Source organism: Grammomys surdaster, unplaced genomic scaffold (genome assembly GCF_004785775.1).
Source record: "Grammomys surdaster isolate TR1022 unplaced genomic scaffold, NIH_TR_1.0 66, whole genome shotgun sequence".
NCBI classification, from domain to species: domain Eukaryota; kingdom Metazoa; phylum Chordata; class Mammalia; order Rodentia; family Muridae; genus Grammomys; species Grammomys surdaster.
Window position 1 is genome coordinate 5,179,014 of NW_021604568.1, and position 16,752 is coordinate 5,195,765.

General features: G+C 40.5%; 1 protein-coding gene across 3 annotated transcripts in view; it reads left to right on the plus strand.

Annotated features, from left to right (window-relative positions):
- The window catches only part of Btrc (beta-transducin repeat containing E3 ubiquitin protein ligase), a 176,632-nt gene that overhangs the window by 55,591 nt on the left and 104,289 nt on the right, over positions 1-16,752 (plus strand). For 2 of the 3 annotated variants that reach the window (XM_028776096.1, XM_028776094.1), the window contains one exon: positions 3,755-3,862. The exons of the other annotated variant lie outside the window; for it this stretch is intronic. In XM_028776096.1, coding sequence (XP_028631929.1) covers positions 3,755-3,862 — 108 coding nt within the window. The remainder of the gene's footprint in view (positions 1-3,754; positions 3,863-16,752) is intronic. 3 annotated transcript variants of the gene reach the window in all.

Genomic DNA, 16,752 nt, shown 5'->3' on the forward strand with positions numbered 1-16,752 from the left:
CTTACTGACAACAGAGGAGACTGTAATTCATGGGAGAGCTGCTTTCAGAAAACCAAGAAGCTCTCACAAATACAAATATATATGTGCGTTGTGATGAGAAAGAAGAGTCCTGTGTCTGTAAATAAATGAAAGGGTATTGGCTGAGTTCTAGACCCAGCAGTACCTACTGTGTGCACTGTGCAGCTGCAGTATGGCTGAGGTGTGTTGAGTACCTGCCTCTTCTGACAAGCTGTCTTCCAGTGCTTGCTGCATTTCCGTCCATCCCTTCCCTTTCTTTCTATGTACTCTCTTACATACCTTCTTCACTTTTTTACCTCTCATACATATCTCCCAGATTGAAATCCTCTTTCAGAATGACACTTTTTTTAGAAAAAAAAATGCATTGACCACACTTAATAAATATACCATGTCTCTAAAGGATAGCACAATAGTAAGCTTTAACAATGAGCTTCTTTATATTAGGAATCTTTAGTATATAGTGACTTCATGCTGATGGAATGCTGCAAGTCTATAATAAGTGCCATGAAAGAGAGGGGTTTTCTTCCTTTCATTCCTTCTGATACCAGCTTGCTAATAACCCTGGCTGTCTCTCATGGTGGCTCGCATGGTATGCACTGTGTAAACTCAACCTGATGATGAACTGCTGGCAGTCATCCTACCTCAGCCTCTTTAAACCCAGCTAAGAAAGGAATGCTTTTTAAAAAAGATTTATTTATTTACTTACTTTACATCCCAGTATCAGCCCCTCTCCTCCTCCCATAAAGGGATTTTTATTTATTTATTTTTAAGTCTGATGCTATAGCTCAGTGACAGTGCTTATCTACCATGTGTAAAGTTCTGCTTTCAGCATGAGTGGTATCAAAAGGGGGCAAAGAATTTCTTTTTATCCATTGTTATATCTGGTGCTCAGAACAAGAAAGACATTCAGTAAATACTTACTGAATAAATTGTTAAACATTAGCCTTAAGAAAAACTTATGTATGTAATTTACTTATGAAAATGATTTCAGTGAAGCTTTGTTTGTGTCTCACTATGTAGCCTTAGCTTGCCTTCAGTTCAATAACTAGACCAGTTTAGCTAGGAGGAAAGGTGTGAGTCACTATTGCTGGCTGCAGTGAGGCAGTCTTTCGTTTTGTAATTAAGTTTTTGAAATTTTATTTTTATTTTGTGTGTATGGATATTTTATGTGCATGCATGTCTGCGCACCATGTGCCTGTGGGGGCTAGAAGAGGGCATCCGATTCTCTGTGACTGAAGCTATAGTTATGTGGGTTCTAGGAATTGAGCTCCAGTCTTTTGGAAGAGTTGCCGGTACTCTTTTTTTTTTTTTTGGTTTTTCGAGACAGGGTTTCTCTGTGTAGCCCTGGCTGTCCTGGAACTCACGCTGTAGACCAGGCTAGCCTCGAACTCTCGAACTCAGAAATCCGCCTGCCTCTGCCTCCCAAGTGCTGGGATTAAAGGCGTGCGCCACCACCGCCCGGCTGAGTTGCCGGTACTCTTAATGGCTGTGCCATCTCTCCAGCCCCAGTAAAGAAAGCATTTGTGGTTCCTTAGTACAGGGCAGGGATTCTCAAAGTGACAGAAACTTTAAATACTCCTCTTAACTGTCCCCTTTGTTCTGTTGCTCTTCTTCCAGTACAAGTATTTCAGGTTCAGATGAGCTGAAAAAGACTAAAATTAGTAAATATAGTACCCAGGAGACACAGAGGTAAATGGCAGGTGTAGATGGCAGGAATAAAGAGCACGGGACTTCCAAATGTACATGTGTTAGGGCTCAGAGAAGCATCTGAGTAGAGTATCAAAGCAGTTACATAGCTAGAGTGCCAGAGCCAACCAGAAGAATAGAGAAGGTGGATTGATAAAGGCAGAGAGAGGAAATCAGACGGATAGCGTGCTTGAGGGTCATACAGCCAGTAGAGGAAGCATATGAACTGCATAATGTGACACTGAAAACAACATTCAGCTGCTGTGTGTAAAATGGGTTGTAGCTTGAGGTAAAGAGATTGGAGCAGTGAGTGAAAGGGACTCACCACTGTCCCAGCTCTGGCGATAGCACTGCTTGGCTTGTGCTGTCTAGTGACGCCTTTAGATCCCCTTTGAAGTCCCCCATCCCGATTTTTTATTCGGGGATGCTGACAGCAGGAGAAAGAGCTCCAGGAAGTAGGAATGGATTCTAGTTCCCAGTTACTGTCCTATTTCCTAAGTTCCTGAGCATGAGTAGACGAGTCCGTACCTGTAAAATGAGGACAGTGACCTGTAAGCAGGAGTCTAGACTGGAGTCCTTAGCAACTGTTATCCTCGTATGAGTTATAGACAGTGTGGGTAGGAAATACTACATTTTGTATCTCATTATTGACATCTACCAATTATTTAAAGAAGTAAAGAACCAGAACATTAGCTCATATTCTGTAAAATTGTATTTCTTGTGAAAATGACATTCTATTTTAAAATATGTATTCATTGAGTATGGATGGGTCTTTACTAGTTTAGCTGTTATTAAGGTATCAGAGTGCTCAAGCTAATGAACAAAACTTCATCCTGGAGTATTTTTAGAGAAACACGAAGAATAGAGTTTACTCTGTCATATGTATATTTTACAGAACTAAGCAGAGCTCAGGGAGATGGTTCAGTCAGTAATGTGCCTGCCAGGGCATATGATGGGCCCTTGTAAGGCAGACCGGAAGCTGCTCAGCCAGCCTAGTCTAATGAGCAAGTCCCAGGTTCCAGTGAGAGACTTCATCTCAAAAAACACGGTGGGTGGCTCCTGAGGAATACCACCTGAGGTTACACCACACACGCACGCACACACGCACGCATCCCACACACATCTGCAAACTACCCCTCCTCCTCCAGCCTCAAAACACAATAATTCTAACAGTGTTTCGTGTTATTAGAATTGGTACTTTTTGGGCTATGGCATGCACTCTGTTCTATCCCATCCTTTTCTTGCTGGAGGTTTTAGTGCCACAACTCTCAGGCTCCCTACTCTTCTTCCCCTGTTGTTTTGTTTCTCTTTGGATTGTTTCTTGCCCTACCCATTTAATCTATCTGGAAAGATGAAGAGCAGCTGCTATGGTTAACTGTGCACTGTGGTTAATGAATAACAGACTAACAGGACACATAAAGCATATGCAAACTGTGCAGAGTTAGTTGCTATCAGGACCTAGGGATACAATGCTTTTTCTTTTCTTTTTTAAAAACATTCTCCTGTGAGATTTTGTTTCTTAATTTACCATTTTTAATATTGTAATGCTACCACAAAGTTCTCTTTTCTGCTTAGTCTGTATAATATTTCTTTCACTTTATGATGAGTCTAAAGAAGATGGTTAAGGTCCAAAAAGGAAATGAACCAATCCATTATATTTAAGAAGTAGGTTTCCTAGTTCAGGTGTATTTATTCATAGAAAAATAGGAATAGAAATTTATGACATGTTTGGTTTTTGGACCTGTAATGTTTTGTCTCTTGCTTTTTGGTTACTAGTGTTCCTTTTTGAGTTTCTCTGGGATTGGAACCACCATGTACTATTTTCTCCCACATGCTGGGAGGGCAGAGGTAGGCAGAGCCTGGGCCATCTAGAGAGCTCCAGGCCAGCTAAGGCTACATAGTAAGACTGCATCTTACCCCCTTGCCAGTGTTTCTGTCATAAAGGCCAGCTACAACTTGAATATTGCATTCAACCAACCCTTGAAAATTTCTGTAATCTGTGCCATCCTGTCTCATACTGTCCCATTTCATAGTTGTCCTCTCTCTGCAGTGCTCTATGCCCAGGTCTCTGTGGCTGGGCTGCTCCAGCCTGGCGGACAGCATGCCTTCGCTGCGATGCCTGTATAACCCAGGGACTGGCGCACTCACAGCTTTCCAGGTACTTTCTCTGTCTCTGTGGGTTATTGGTGGGGGGTATGTCATTAGTGTGTCCCTCCTTCTCTCCTATACTTTACTTACATCCACCTCTTCTCCTTTATAGTGCCTGTACTTCACATCACTCAGTAGCTCTTCAGGGACTTTTAATGTAGACCCAGACTTACTGACTTTTAAATGTCTTTGTAATTGTTTTGTCGAAATGGATATAGCACAGTTGGAGCAATGGTTTTCAGATCTTGTACAGATACTAATTTTTAAAATAAAATAGCAATTCAGAACATAGTGTTTGCTGTGGATCTACATAAAATCAAATCAAGTAATTAGTTAATCGAAATCAGATACACAAACATCTTATGTTTTTGTTATGATTACTACTATGTTCAGAATGCCTGGGTTACTATGCTACTATCATGTGTGTATGCATACATACACATTTATGTTTGCAGTACAGATTAAGAACTATGTGTTACTTGTATCCTAAAGAGTTTCTTGTTTCAGAATGGGAAAGCTGTAAATACAGTTTCCATTTTGAAGTACTCTAGTCTTACATTTTTTGATGGATTCTAGCTCCTCTCAGTCTTCCTTAGAGGTCAAGAGGTCATTTTCATGGTGTAAGAGAAGCTGTAGAAGAATCGAATGGAACTTTGTAGAGGAAAATGAAAGAAAAGAACTTGATGCCCATAGCTTATGGAGTAGTGGGTGTTTGTTATGCATAATTGTTTTTGGCAGAAGTGTTGTCTATCTACTTAAGGTATTTGGTATTTGTGTTTAGCTTTTATAATATTAAAAAATTGCCCCTTTCCCCCTTTAGGTATATTGTATTTTACTTTATTTATGTGAATGTGTGTGCAGGTGTCCAACGAGGCCAGAGGGGTATGGGATTCCCTGGAGCTATTGTGTACAGGCAGTTGTGAACCACAAACATGGCTTCTGGGGCCCAAACTCACTCACATCCTTTCGAAAGAGTATTAAGCTCTCCAGCTCCTCAAAGTTTGTTTTTAATGTGCACGTGTGCTCATGCGCAAGAGTGAGCCACATGGCCAGCTATTTGCCAGGTTGTTTTTTAACCTGTGCAATTTATTATCTGTTTAGAGAAATTTCACAGACAAGTTGTAACAAATATGAAAATATCCATAATTAAGTCTGGAAGAACGGAATTAAGTGCTGACAGTTACCAGTCTTCAGCAATACTATGTTGATGATGCTTTCATTTTCCTTTGTACAGTTTAATGTTCATCTTCCTTTGTTTATACTCAAAAACAGTAAAGCATGTTGACTCTAAAAGGTAAATTGTTTCCAATACTTTGTTGCTCACTGTTTCAACTTGGAGTTTTTATTGCTGTGAAGAGAGATTATGACCATAGCAACTCTTATAATGGAAAACAGTTGGTTGGAGCTGGCTTACAGTTGAAAGCGTCGTATGGTGGGAGGCATGGCAGCACATGAGCAGACATGGTGCTGCCTGGGTGTAGTCGAGAGTCCTACATGCGGAGCAGTAGGGAACAGGAAGAAAGAGTGACTCTGGGCCCAGCTTGAGCTCCTGAAACCTCAAAGCCCACCTCAGTGACACACTTCCTCCAACAAGGCCACACCTACCCCACCAGAGCCACACCTCCTAATAGAGCCGTTCCCGGGGGGGGGGGGGGGCATTTTGATTCAGACCACATAGTCACTAGTACTGTGATCTTGAACAAATTGTTTTACTCTCATGCTTATTTCCCACATCTGTTACATGGTGACTGTAGACATGAATGGACATATGGTAATAATTGCTGCTTTGATTACTGTTGTATGCATTGCTGCTTTGAGAGAGTATATCATATCCTGAGAGTATTAGTTCACCCCAGAGTGAATTGTCTTGTTAAGATGGTTTTTTTCGTTTTGTTTTGTTTTAAATCAATGTATCCTGCTTAGGAAGGTACTGACTTCAAGAACTCAGAGTTCTTTGTTTTGTTATTGTTTTGTTTGAGACAGAATGTCACTTTATAACCCAGGCAGGCCTGAAACTCTAGAATTATAGGTGCGTTTGACCAATCCCTGCTACCCTCTTGGTTTTTAGTTAGTTGCACTGAGATAAACTGTCTGTAAAGACTCAGAATATAGGATCATCAAAGTTGTCCTTACTTTATTTAGGCATATTCGCTCTCAGGATTAGTAATGTGTTTGAAAGTATTCAAAGACCTTACTGAAAGCAGTGATGCAGATTATTAACAGGGAAAGGATACATGTTAAACCTAGCCAAAGAGATATCCATGGGCCAGAGAAGATGGCTCAGCGGATAAGATTGGTGACCTGAGTTCAATCTCTGGATTCCACAAAATGACAGGAAAGAATTTACCCTCCAAGGACTTGGATGAATTCTCTCTTCACTTTGACTCACCTCTCCTTTCCTTTCCTCTCATATCCTCCAGTGTCCCCTCCCCTTTTGCGCACTTGAACACACACACACACTCATACACACTCACTCACAGGACACAACAGTTGAAAACTAGAGCAAAAATGGTAACCTTACTGAGAACAAGCTGGGGAAGCTACTGATCACCTCATCATGTAGGACTCGGGTATGAGCAGTGAGGTGCTGGAAGGGTTGAGCACAAGGTGTTCATCACTGTGGCTCATCTCAGAAAGTGAACATTTCTCTTGGTCAGCTTTCTGTTTGTCTACCTCCAAAGTTCTGACATTACAGGCCTGTGCCACCATGCCTAGCAGTTTTACTAATTTAGAGTGAGGACAGTTTGCACTCTTTAAAAATTACTGAGGAACCCTAAACTAACTTTCTGCATGTGGCTTATTTCTACTGATATTTACTGTATTTGAAATGAGAATAAAGAAAATATTATTATGTAAAATAATGATACTAACTCTCCAGGATGGGGAAGTTTCAGCAGTCTAGAGGTGGAGGCAGGAAGATCCATGAGTGGAAGGTCAGTCTGGCTACATAACAAGTTTGAAGCCAGCCTGGCCTACATGGATTCCCCCATAATAGCAGCAGTAACAGAAAAAAAAAAAAACAAAACCCTGTGTCACATAAATAGGACATTTTAAATGAAAACTGTATTTAAAACATTAATACTGGCATTGTTTCATTTTTATACATCTAGCATCTGGAGTAATTAAAGGCAGATGAATTTTCTTTTTCTTTTTTTTTTTTTTTTAGTTTTTTTCAAGACAGGGTTTCTCTGTGTAGCTCTGGCTGTCCTGGAACTCACTCTGTAGACCAGACTGGCCTCAAACTCAGAAATCCGCCTGCCTCTGCCTCCCAAGTGCTAGCATTAAAGGTGTGCACCACCACTGCCCGGCGTGATGAATTTTCATATACACTTCTGCATTCATTGTTATTTAAAGCATAGGAAGACTGTCTTGCCTATATAGAGATACAAAGTTTAAAAAAGAGGTGCCAGGCTTGATGGTACCTGTACATAACCTTAGCACTCGAGAATCAGTTGTATTATGAGTTGGGGGCTAGCCTAAGGCCATATAGCAAGTTTGAGACTGGTCTGCAATACATGAGATCTTGTCTAAAAAATATTTATATGAGTGTGTGTGTGTGCGCATGTTTCGTGTGTGTTTAAACCTTCTGACTTTGATATCAGAGTACCAAGAAAAATTCAAGTTTTTATTTCTCCTAAAACAACTCTGAATTAAAGTAGCAAATAATTCTGAGCCAATTCACCACCATAACCTTTTCTAGTTTTAATTAACAGTCAAATAGTACTTTTAAGAAGCTGAACACACACCGGGCAGTGGTGGCGCACGCCTTTAATGCCAGCACTTGGGAGGCAGAGGCAGGCAGATTTCTGAGTTTGAGGCCAGCCTGGTCTACAGAGTTCCAGGATAGCCAGGGCTATACAGGAAAATCCTATCTCGAAAAACCAAAAAAAAAAAAAAAAAAAAAAAAAAAGCTGGACACTCTTTCTATATGTTCCTACTCTGGAATTTATTTGAAGGAAAGCTTGGGCTGGTGAGATGGCTCAGCGGTTAAGAGCACTGCTCTTCCGGAAGTCCTGAGTTCAAATCCCAGCAATCATCTGTAATGCCATCCAATTTCCTCTTCTGGTGAGTCTGAAGACGGCGACAGTGTACTCATATACATAAAATAAATAATTCTAAAAAAAAAATTAGAAAAAAAAGGAAAACTTATTTTTTATTTTTTTTTTTTTTTTATGTGTATGAGTGTTTTGCCAGCATGTGGATGCTGGGAACCAAACTTGGGTCCTTTGCAAGAGCAGTAAGTGCTTTTAACTTCCAAGCCATTTTTCCAGCCCTATGCAGAGATTTTATTGGAAAATTAAGGAATAAATTGAGCAAGTTGGCTGTTGATGACATCACAGTAGTCAAATTGTTTAAGCAGAAAGGGAGCTACTTATAAGGCAGGAAGGAAAGGAAGCCTTGAGGTTAGGTTGTAGGATGGGGACTAGGGCCCTGGGGCAAGATTTCCTAGAATCTGAGCTGGCTCTGTCCTTTTTTTTTTTTTTTTTTTTTTTTTAAGATTTATTTATTTATTATATATGAATACACTGTAGCTGTCTTCAGACACACCAGAAGAGGGCATCAGATCTCATTACAAATGGTTGTAAGCCACCATGTGGTTGCTGGGATTTGAACTCAGGACCTCTGGAAGTGCAGTCAGTGCTCTTAACCACTGAGCCATCTCTCCAGCCCCTGGCTCTGTTCTTAACTACTGAGCAATCTTTCTAGCTTGAATCTTTCTCTTCTAAGGGGCTCATTAGTGGGCCAGAGATGTAACTCAGCTTGTATAATGTTTGTTTATTATGCATGAGATTTAGTTCTTGATCTCCTACATTTCATAAACTAGATGTGATGACACATGCCTGTAATTCCAGAAATGACCAGAAATTCAAGGTCATCCCCAGCTACATAGCAAGTTTGAGATCAGCTTGGTATATATGAGACTCTGTCAATGATGATGATGATAATAATAATAATAATAATAATAATTAAAAAATTTTCTTGCCCATGCTACAGCTAGCAGCTGATGTTTCTGATGAGAGTGGCCACTCTTTGTTTTGTGGGCAGTTGCTTACATGTTTTTAGGTTGAATGAAGTTTGAATCTGGCTTCTACTTCACAACTCCTTTCCTTTCATATAATTTTCAACTACTGCAAAACTTACAGTGCAAAATGAGTAAAGGATTCCCTCCCACTCTTTGAAAATAGCAGTGTTTGACCAAACTTCAGTGCCCTTGTCTTTGTGTCCTCTAATCCCACCATCTGAGGCCTTGCCATACACACCTAGCCCGTCTGCCTGTGGATGTCTACCTGTCTAGGTAAAACTGTCCAGAACTGTGTTCAGGTTGAGACAGGATTAAAGCTTTCCAGATCTGTCCTCCTTCCCCTCAAACAAGCCACACATTTGTGCCCAGGATATGCAGTAGCAGAGATGTGCTGCCACAGCATTTCTGTGCTGCTCTAATTGGCTGTGTCTTTGTCTTCTGCCAGACTGAACTCTTTGAAGGTTGAACTATGTTTTGTTCATTTATTCTTCCATTGTCAAAAGTAATATTTCATACTTCTGGTGAATTAGTGAATGAACAGACTTAGATAATTTGAAGAAAACCATCTAATAACACATACAGAGTAAGAAAAGATGGCGCATAGTTTTGCTGGTAGCCCCCTCCTACACATATATACAGATGTTCTATATTCAGAAAGAAATCATGATAATTAAACAGTCATTCCAAACATCACACATTTGCACAGAGAAAAGAAAAACGTGCCGAGTCTGATTTATGGGAAGTCCTCAAATTTCATATATCTGGCTTTCTTACAGCTCACTGTGATGATCCCCTCTGAGTTGGATTCTGTATACTGAATTTGGACTCTTGTTCATGAACACATGCACATTTCAGGCTATTAAAGACTGGCACTGCCAGCCAACTGACGGTTCAGTTTCAGTGGTGTCAACGTCTTTATCTTCGTATCAGTCATCCAATATGTATTTGGAGGATTGGACTCTTTCATTGCAGTTTACCTGTACTTTGTAAAAGAATGGAGTCAAAGAGCTGAACATGATGAGCGTCAGGCTAGAGAAAGGCTGAGAGTCAGCATGTGGGTGATTCTCTTAGTCTTGATTAAGTCCAATTTTAAAGTGTATGTGTGAAATGTTAGAAAAAAATACACACACACACACACACACACACACACACACATATATATATGTGGAGGGATGGAAGTAGAGGGATGGTTGAAGCTTCCTGGCCACCAGAGACATTACAGGTCTATGAGAAGTAAGAAGGCTAACACCTCTCACTCTACACTGTGTGTGTGTGTGTGTGTGTGTGTGTGTGTGTGTGTGTGGTGCGCACACACTTGTGCATAGCACAAGCAAGTAAATGTATGTGGGTGAAGCACAAAATTATAAAAAATATAGTGAGATTGTTTTAAAGTATTCATTACATTGAAATCTAGTGTTAAGCTTCTGTACTTTCATCTTTTATGTATAATTTCAAGTGTTAAAGGTAAAAATGACCTGAGTTTGCTACATTTTTGCCTTATCTTGAAAATAATCTATATTGGAGAAGTAACATCTTGGGCTGATTGTCTTCCCAGCTACTTGCTTGGTTATTGAACCATTTTATATTTCACTTTTGTTAAAAACACATTACTCAATTGCTGAGTATTTTGGCATGTCCAAGTGTAGCTAATGGTCATTTATGGGATAATATGTGACTTTGTCTGGTGTTTAGAATATGCCAAAGTCGCCGGGCAGTGGTGGCACACGCCTTTAATCCCAGCACTTGGGAGGCAGAGGCAGGTGGATTTCTGAGTTCGAGGCCAGCCTGGTCTACAGAGTGAGTTCCAGGACAGCTAGGACTACACAGAGAAACCCTGTCTCCAAAAACCTTTAAAAAAAAAAAAAAAGAATATGCCAAAGTCATCATATTGTGAGACAAATCAGGTTTCCGTGAAGCATTTTTATTCTTCATGATAGATATGAAAAATAAAAATATTCCCAAAGTGTTTATTTCTTACCTTCGATATATTGAATAATAGTGGATTTTCCCTCAACTGTTTTTACTCCATCAGAACCTGTAATTGCAAAGGAGATCGAGAGTACAGACTAGTAATTCCAGGGCAGCAAACCATAGGAATGGAACTGGTGGAAAGAGGGTGAAGGTGGAGGTGCCCTACTTAAATGACAGATCCTTTCGGTGGGCACTAAGATTAATCTGTGTCCTCTGAAGAGAGGTGCATTGTTTCTTTTTCTTTTTTTTTTTAATTATTTTGCTTCCACTTCATTTTTTTAAATTTATTATATGTAAGTACACTGTAGCTATCTTCAGACACCCATATGAGGGCATCAGATCTCATTGCAGATGGTTGTGAGCCACCATGTGGTTGCTGGGATTTGAACTCATGACCTCTAGGAGAGCAGTCAGTGCTCTTAACCACTGAGCCATCTCACCAGCCCGCATTGTTTCTTTATGTTCTAAGATTCCTGCTATTTCCATCCTTTGTGCTTACAGAGACCGTGGTTGTATATGTTCTTCTGTGCTGTTCAGGAACTGTTACGTGAGTCTGTGGCTGCTAGGACCATGTGTACCTTCCTTCACTGTTGTCCTACGTTAATGTTTTGCTTTCCTTCCTCATGTTAGTTTCAAGACTTGATATGTGGACTGTCAAGATAAAGAATCTTGGTAGGTAGGCAGTATTCAGGAAACTTTTTCTTTGTCATTTGTTTAAGCCAGGGTGTTTTAAGAATGTTTTATCTAAAACTAACAGGCAAACATGTGAGCAAAACAAGAGTGTGCACTCTTGACTGTAGCTTCAAAGGGCCCTATGCACTGTAGCATGTTACTATTAGGAGCTGGTGTACGTGAATTTGTTTTTCTTCTGAGCTTTTCTACATTCTTACACACAGTTCTGCTGTATTTTGACCAGATCTGCTGTATTTTGAAATAGTTATTTAGAATGTAGGAGAAGAATTTTTCAGTTTATCTTTTTCTGCTGAGCAATTTGTCACCTGCCCTTAAGTTCTTAAATGTAAAATGAAAAGCTACTGTGTGTCTTGGTATGAATTAGCTGGAGTTCAGTGGCCTGTAAAATTTGCAGGAAGAAAGCAACCCTTCCTTTTCGTACTTGAACCTTAAGTACCAAGTTCAAATCAGCTAGATTTATATGTGTTGGTCCATATAGTCATGACTAAGTGAAAGTAGGGGCACTAGCAGTTCCCTTAGATTTTCATGTTAACACATAAACCTACTTACCATTTCAAGCTAGTAAATAGAAAACTTTATTTATAGGCACCAAAAGCTTTATATTTGAATGAAGGCCCCTCATTTAGCTTAACTTAAATGAAGCTGCTGTTGTTATGTAGTTTCTATCTTTTGCACAAGTCATTGTTTTGTATTACTTTCTTTATTGATAGTAAACCATAAGGGACATTTCTAGTTTAATATTAATGTATTTCCCCTAGATTTTCTAAGTAGCAGGTTGTTAATTTTTTAAGCATATCATCTGTAGCATAGCATAGTCCTGTGAGAGAAATTAGTAAAATGAGGATAAGATGGATACAGGACTCCAACAGCTTGAGAATCACTGTTTGACCAAATCTCTTTGTATTCCCTACTCTGGTTCTATTTCAGTAGTCCTGGAAATGTGCCCGTGCACTATTTGCAGTGAGATTATAAAACTGAATCATGATTTTGGTGGTGGAAGCCAGAGCATGTGCTTCCAGCACCCCAGCTGGCAGGAAGCTCTCCCTAGGTTTATGAATGTAGTTAGATGGCCCCCAACTGTTTACAAGACAGCAGAGGTGAGATCTTTGATTGACAAGTCAGAAATGCATTAGATCATTCTCTCTGCCATTCTCTGGTTCATGCTGTTAAAAATGTCAGCCTCCAAGTTTGAATGGCAGCCTGAGGGCCTTAGAAGCTTTTTGTTTTCTGAGATGGAAACACAAATTGGATGTGTGCCTGAGCGCTTCATCCTGGGCTGTAATTTCATCTTTTAGCTAAGAACCACAAGGTACACGAGCAAAGCACCCTGTAAACAATAATACTGTGGAAAAAAAAATAAACAAGGTCGTGTTTCTGGTACGTTGATCCAATGGTGTCCTGACCTCTATCACGTTGAACATCTCCACTCTGATTGCTGTTCCCTTTGGCATTACAATGAGAGAAAGAGACTGACACAGAGGGGAAGATTTAAAGTTGCAGTGCTGTTGCACATTCCTTGTATTGGTCATGAAATATTGAACTGTCAGAAGGTGACACTTAGTTTTTTAAGCAACCTTTCTTGTTTGAGGTGTTCACAGTTCATTCCTTTCTCCCCTATTTGTCCGCTTTCATTCATAGGGTTGGAAGCAGTGGCCTTAACCACATAAAAAGGGACAATGTTAAAGAGAAGTGGCGCCAACAAAGCCAAATGAAACTAACACTTGAACAGAAACAAGCTGTGAGGTTAAAGTTGAGTTAGTACGTGGATATCAGGGTTTGTGGGGAACCCCATCACAAGGAAGAATCGCATTAGGTCTCACTTCTATGTCTGCAGCAGGAAGTCAGGAAAGCTGTTGTGGACAAGTGAGAGTGGACAATGGAGTTGTCTGCTCCCTGCACTGACCACAGCGTGACGTTGCTCCCCACTGCCGACTATAGCATGATGTTGCTGTGCTAATACAAGTTCACCCACTATGTGTGTGTTTGTTGTTTAGTTTCTTTTTAAATTTTCAATTCAGTTTGTGTGTAGGGACAGGTATGTGGAGGGCAGGACAGTTTGCCATAGGCAGTCTTCTTTCTCTGTGGGATCAAAGTCAGGTTTTTCCTGCTGAGATGTCTCACAAGCCCCAAACCTCTACCACCTCTTTTTTTTTTTTTTTTTGGTTTTTTTTTTTTTCGAGACAGGGTTTCTCTGTGTAGTCCTGGCTGTCCTGGAACTCACTCTGTAGACCAGGCTGGCCTCGAACTCAGAAATCCGCCTGCCTCTGCCTCCCAAGTGCTGGGATTAAAGGCGTGCGCCACCACCGCCCGGCCCTCTACCACTTTTTAAAATTTATTTTTATTTCATGTGTGTTGGTGTCTTGCCAGCATTTATGTCTATATTAGAGTATGGGTTACAGACAGTTGTGAGCTGTCATGTGGGAGCTGGGAATCAATCCCAAGTCCTCTGGAAGAGCAGCTGTACTCTTAACCATTCAGTCATCTCTCCAGCCCAATGTCCACTGTTTTGATATTATTCAAATGGTGAATTTATTTAAGACTGAAATTTTAGTAAGAAAAATAATACTTTAATAAATTTGTATGTTATAGTAGTGTTTAAGAAGACCTATTTTTGCTTATTCCAGTGTTTTGTCTGTATGTATGTGCATTATGTGTGCACAGTGCTTATGGAGGCCAAAAGATGGTGTTGGATCCCCTAGAACTGGAGTTACAGAAAGCTGTGAGTCACTACGTGGGTGCTTGGAACTGAATCTTGATCCTTTGCAAGAGCAGCCAGTGTGCTTTTGAGGGTTTTTTTTTTTCCCTTGCTCCAAAACTAAAGTGGAGATGCTGCAGAGTGAAGCCAGGGCTGTGTACATGCTCACGTGTTTTACATTGAACTCCATCCTCCTAATAGCTCTTAATTTCTGTTTTAAGGTCATGATGGGAGACAGGAGGTAGAATTTACAAATTAACATCCTACTCCTCCGGATCCAGAGTTACATACTACTTTTAGACATAGAGTGCTCAGAAAGTAAGACCCAAACCCAAGATAGTAAGAACTAGTTATTGGGTTTTTTTTTTTTTAAGTATTGCTCTGTAGTTTTAAAACACAAATATAGACTTAACACTTGCGTATAAGCTGTAAGAACCCACTGTCTAACTTAGTGGGGGATTTAAAAAAAAAACGCTCTTCTGGAAAATGATTTCTCATTCACTGATTTTCAAAGGATAAGAAGAAGCAAATATTTGTTTGTTTGTCTATTTAATGTATGAGTGCTCTGCTGCATACACATCTGCATGCCAGAAGAGGGCATCAGATCCCCCTACAGATGGTTGTGAGCCTGGATGCTGGGAAGACCTCAGGACTTCTGGAAAAGCAGCCAGTGCTCTCAACCACTGAGCTATCTCTCCAGCCCCCAACCGTTCTTTTAAATAAAGAAAATCTGGGATGTAAGAAATGATCCTAATCCAGGGAGGGCACAGAATTCCTTCCCTTGCTGTGTTTATTACTAAGACTTTAGTTAACAGCTCGGGACGGTGAGGGCTTTTCCACCTTCACACTTTGTGAGAATTAGCTTTATTACTTTTATTTCAGGCTTAGCTCATGAGAAAAAAAAATCAGTGTATGTACAACACTATGGTATTTTAGCATTGGAAAGAACACCGGAGGACAGTGTGTCACATGCCTCATAGTACAGATCTTCTTTACATTGGTGTTTGTCAGGGAATCATCTAGTCTGTGCTCAATCTCTACCCATGTGGAAGAAGTGACACCATGAGGTTTCTTGTTCTTTTCTTTGTTTGGTGTGCTAGAACGATTTCTTTCAAGGAGTCAAACTTTAGTTCCCTCATTGTTCCTGACTCTGTGTTTTGTAGTAATATGGAATAATTGTTCATAAACAGTTGTCTCCCATCCCCTATATCCCTGGTTTGCACATGCAGAGTCAGCCAGTTTGGAAACAGAAATGTAGTCAGGCTTGTGATGGGTACTTAACAGACTTTTTCCTGGTATCATTTCTTTGTGGGGGGGGGGCCCCCCCCCCCGGGTTTCACTGTACAGCCCTGGCTGTCCTGGAACTCACTCTGTAGACCAGGCTGGCCTCAGAACTCAGAAATCTGCTGCCTCTGCCTCCCAAGTGCTGGGATTACAGGCGTGCGCCACCACCGCCTGGCCCTGGTATCATTTCTTAAACAATACTGCACAGCACTTATATGTGTAACAGTTGCAATTTAATAGGTGTTAAGTAATCTAGAGATAATTTTTGCAAGGATGTGTCCACACTAATATTGCATGCAAATATATACTGTTTTTGAGATTCCCATACTTTGCTAGGGGGATGAAGGATGGAGGGTCCTGGGACTGATCTTTCTGAATTCTGAATGACAAATCTGTTTATGTGTTGAGAGCGATAAGGTTGCTTTATCTTCTTTTACCCACGTGAAGTGTTTCCGATTCTGTTGTTCCTTTGGAAGACACCAACCATGATTTCCGTCCCTTCATAGCCATATTCTGGAATCAGCATTCTGGTTGTCCTCCTGTGAATACACCCTCATCTTGACCTCACCACCATTACAGTATGGAATGCATGGCTGCATACACTGTGGCAAAAACAGCAGACAGTAAGGGCCTGGAGTGTGGCTCAGTGATAGCGTACATGCCAGGCATATGTGAAAGACTCGGGTTCAAGCTAGAGCTCTACATAACAACACGGAAATCCTCTACAATTGTGCAGTGTGAAGTATAGTGAGGTAGAGTTGGCCTTTGATGGGAAGGGTTTCCTCTGGCTTTGTTTGTTGGAGACAAGATCTTACATTGTAGTCCAGCCTGGCCTCATACTTGAGATCTTCTTGCCTTTTGAGTACTAAGGCGCATTTTGTTATAAATATAATTTAGAAAATATAACTGAATTATTGCAGCCTAAAATTTCATACTTGTTTATGTCGATGATAGAAATCTTTCTAAGAGGTTAGCCTGGGTTTGTTTCCTTGCCTTTTCTTTGAAGTCAGAGAAACATATGTAAGCACTTTGACAAATGATAGAATGTAGTGGTGTTATCTAAGTCGTACAGGTATTTGAAACCTAGCTCCAGTTCCTGAAGATGGGGAACATCTGCTTAGAGGTATTGTAGAGCTCCACAATGCACTAATTGAATTACTCTTTTCTGGAGTTGTCGACTGCACTAATTGAATTAGAGAGAGAGAGAGAGAGAGAGAGAGAGAGAGAGGGAGAG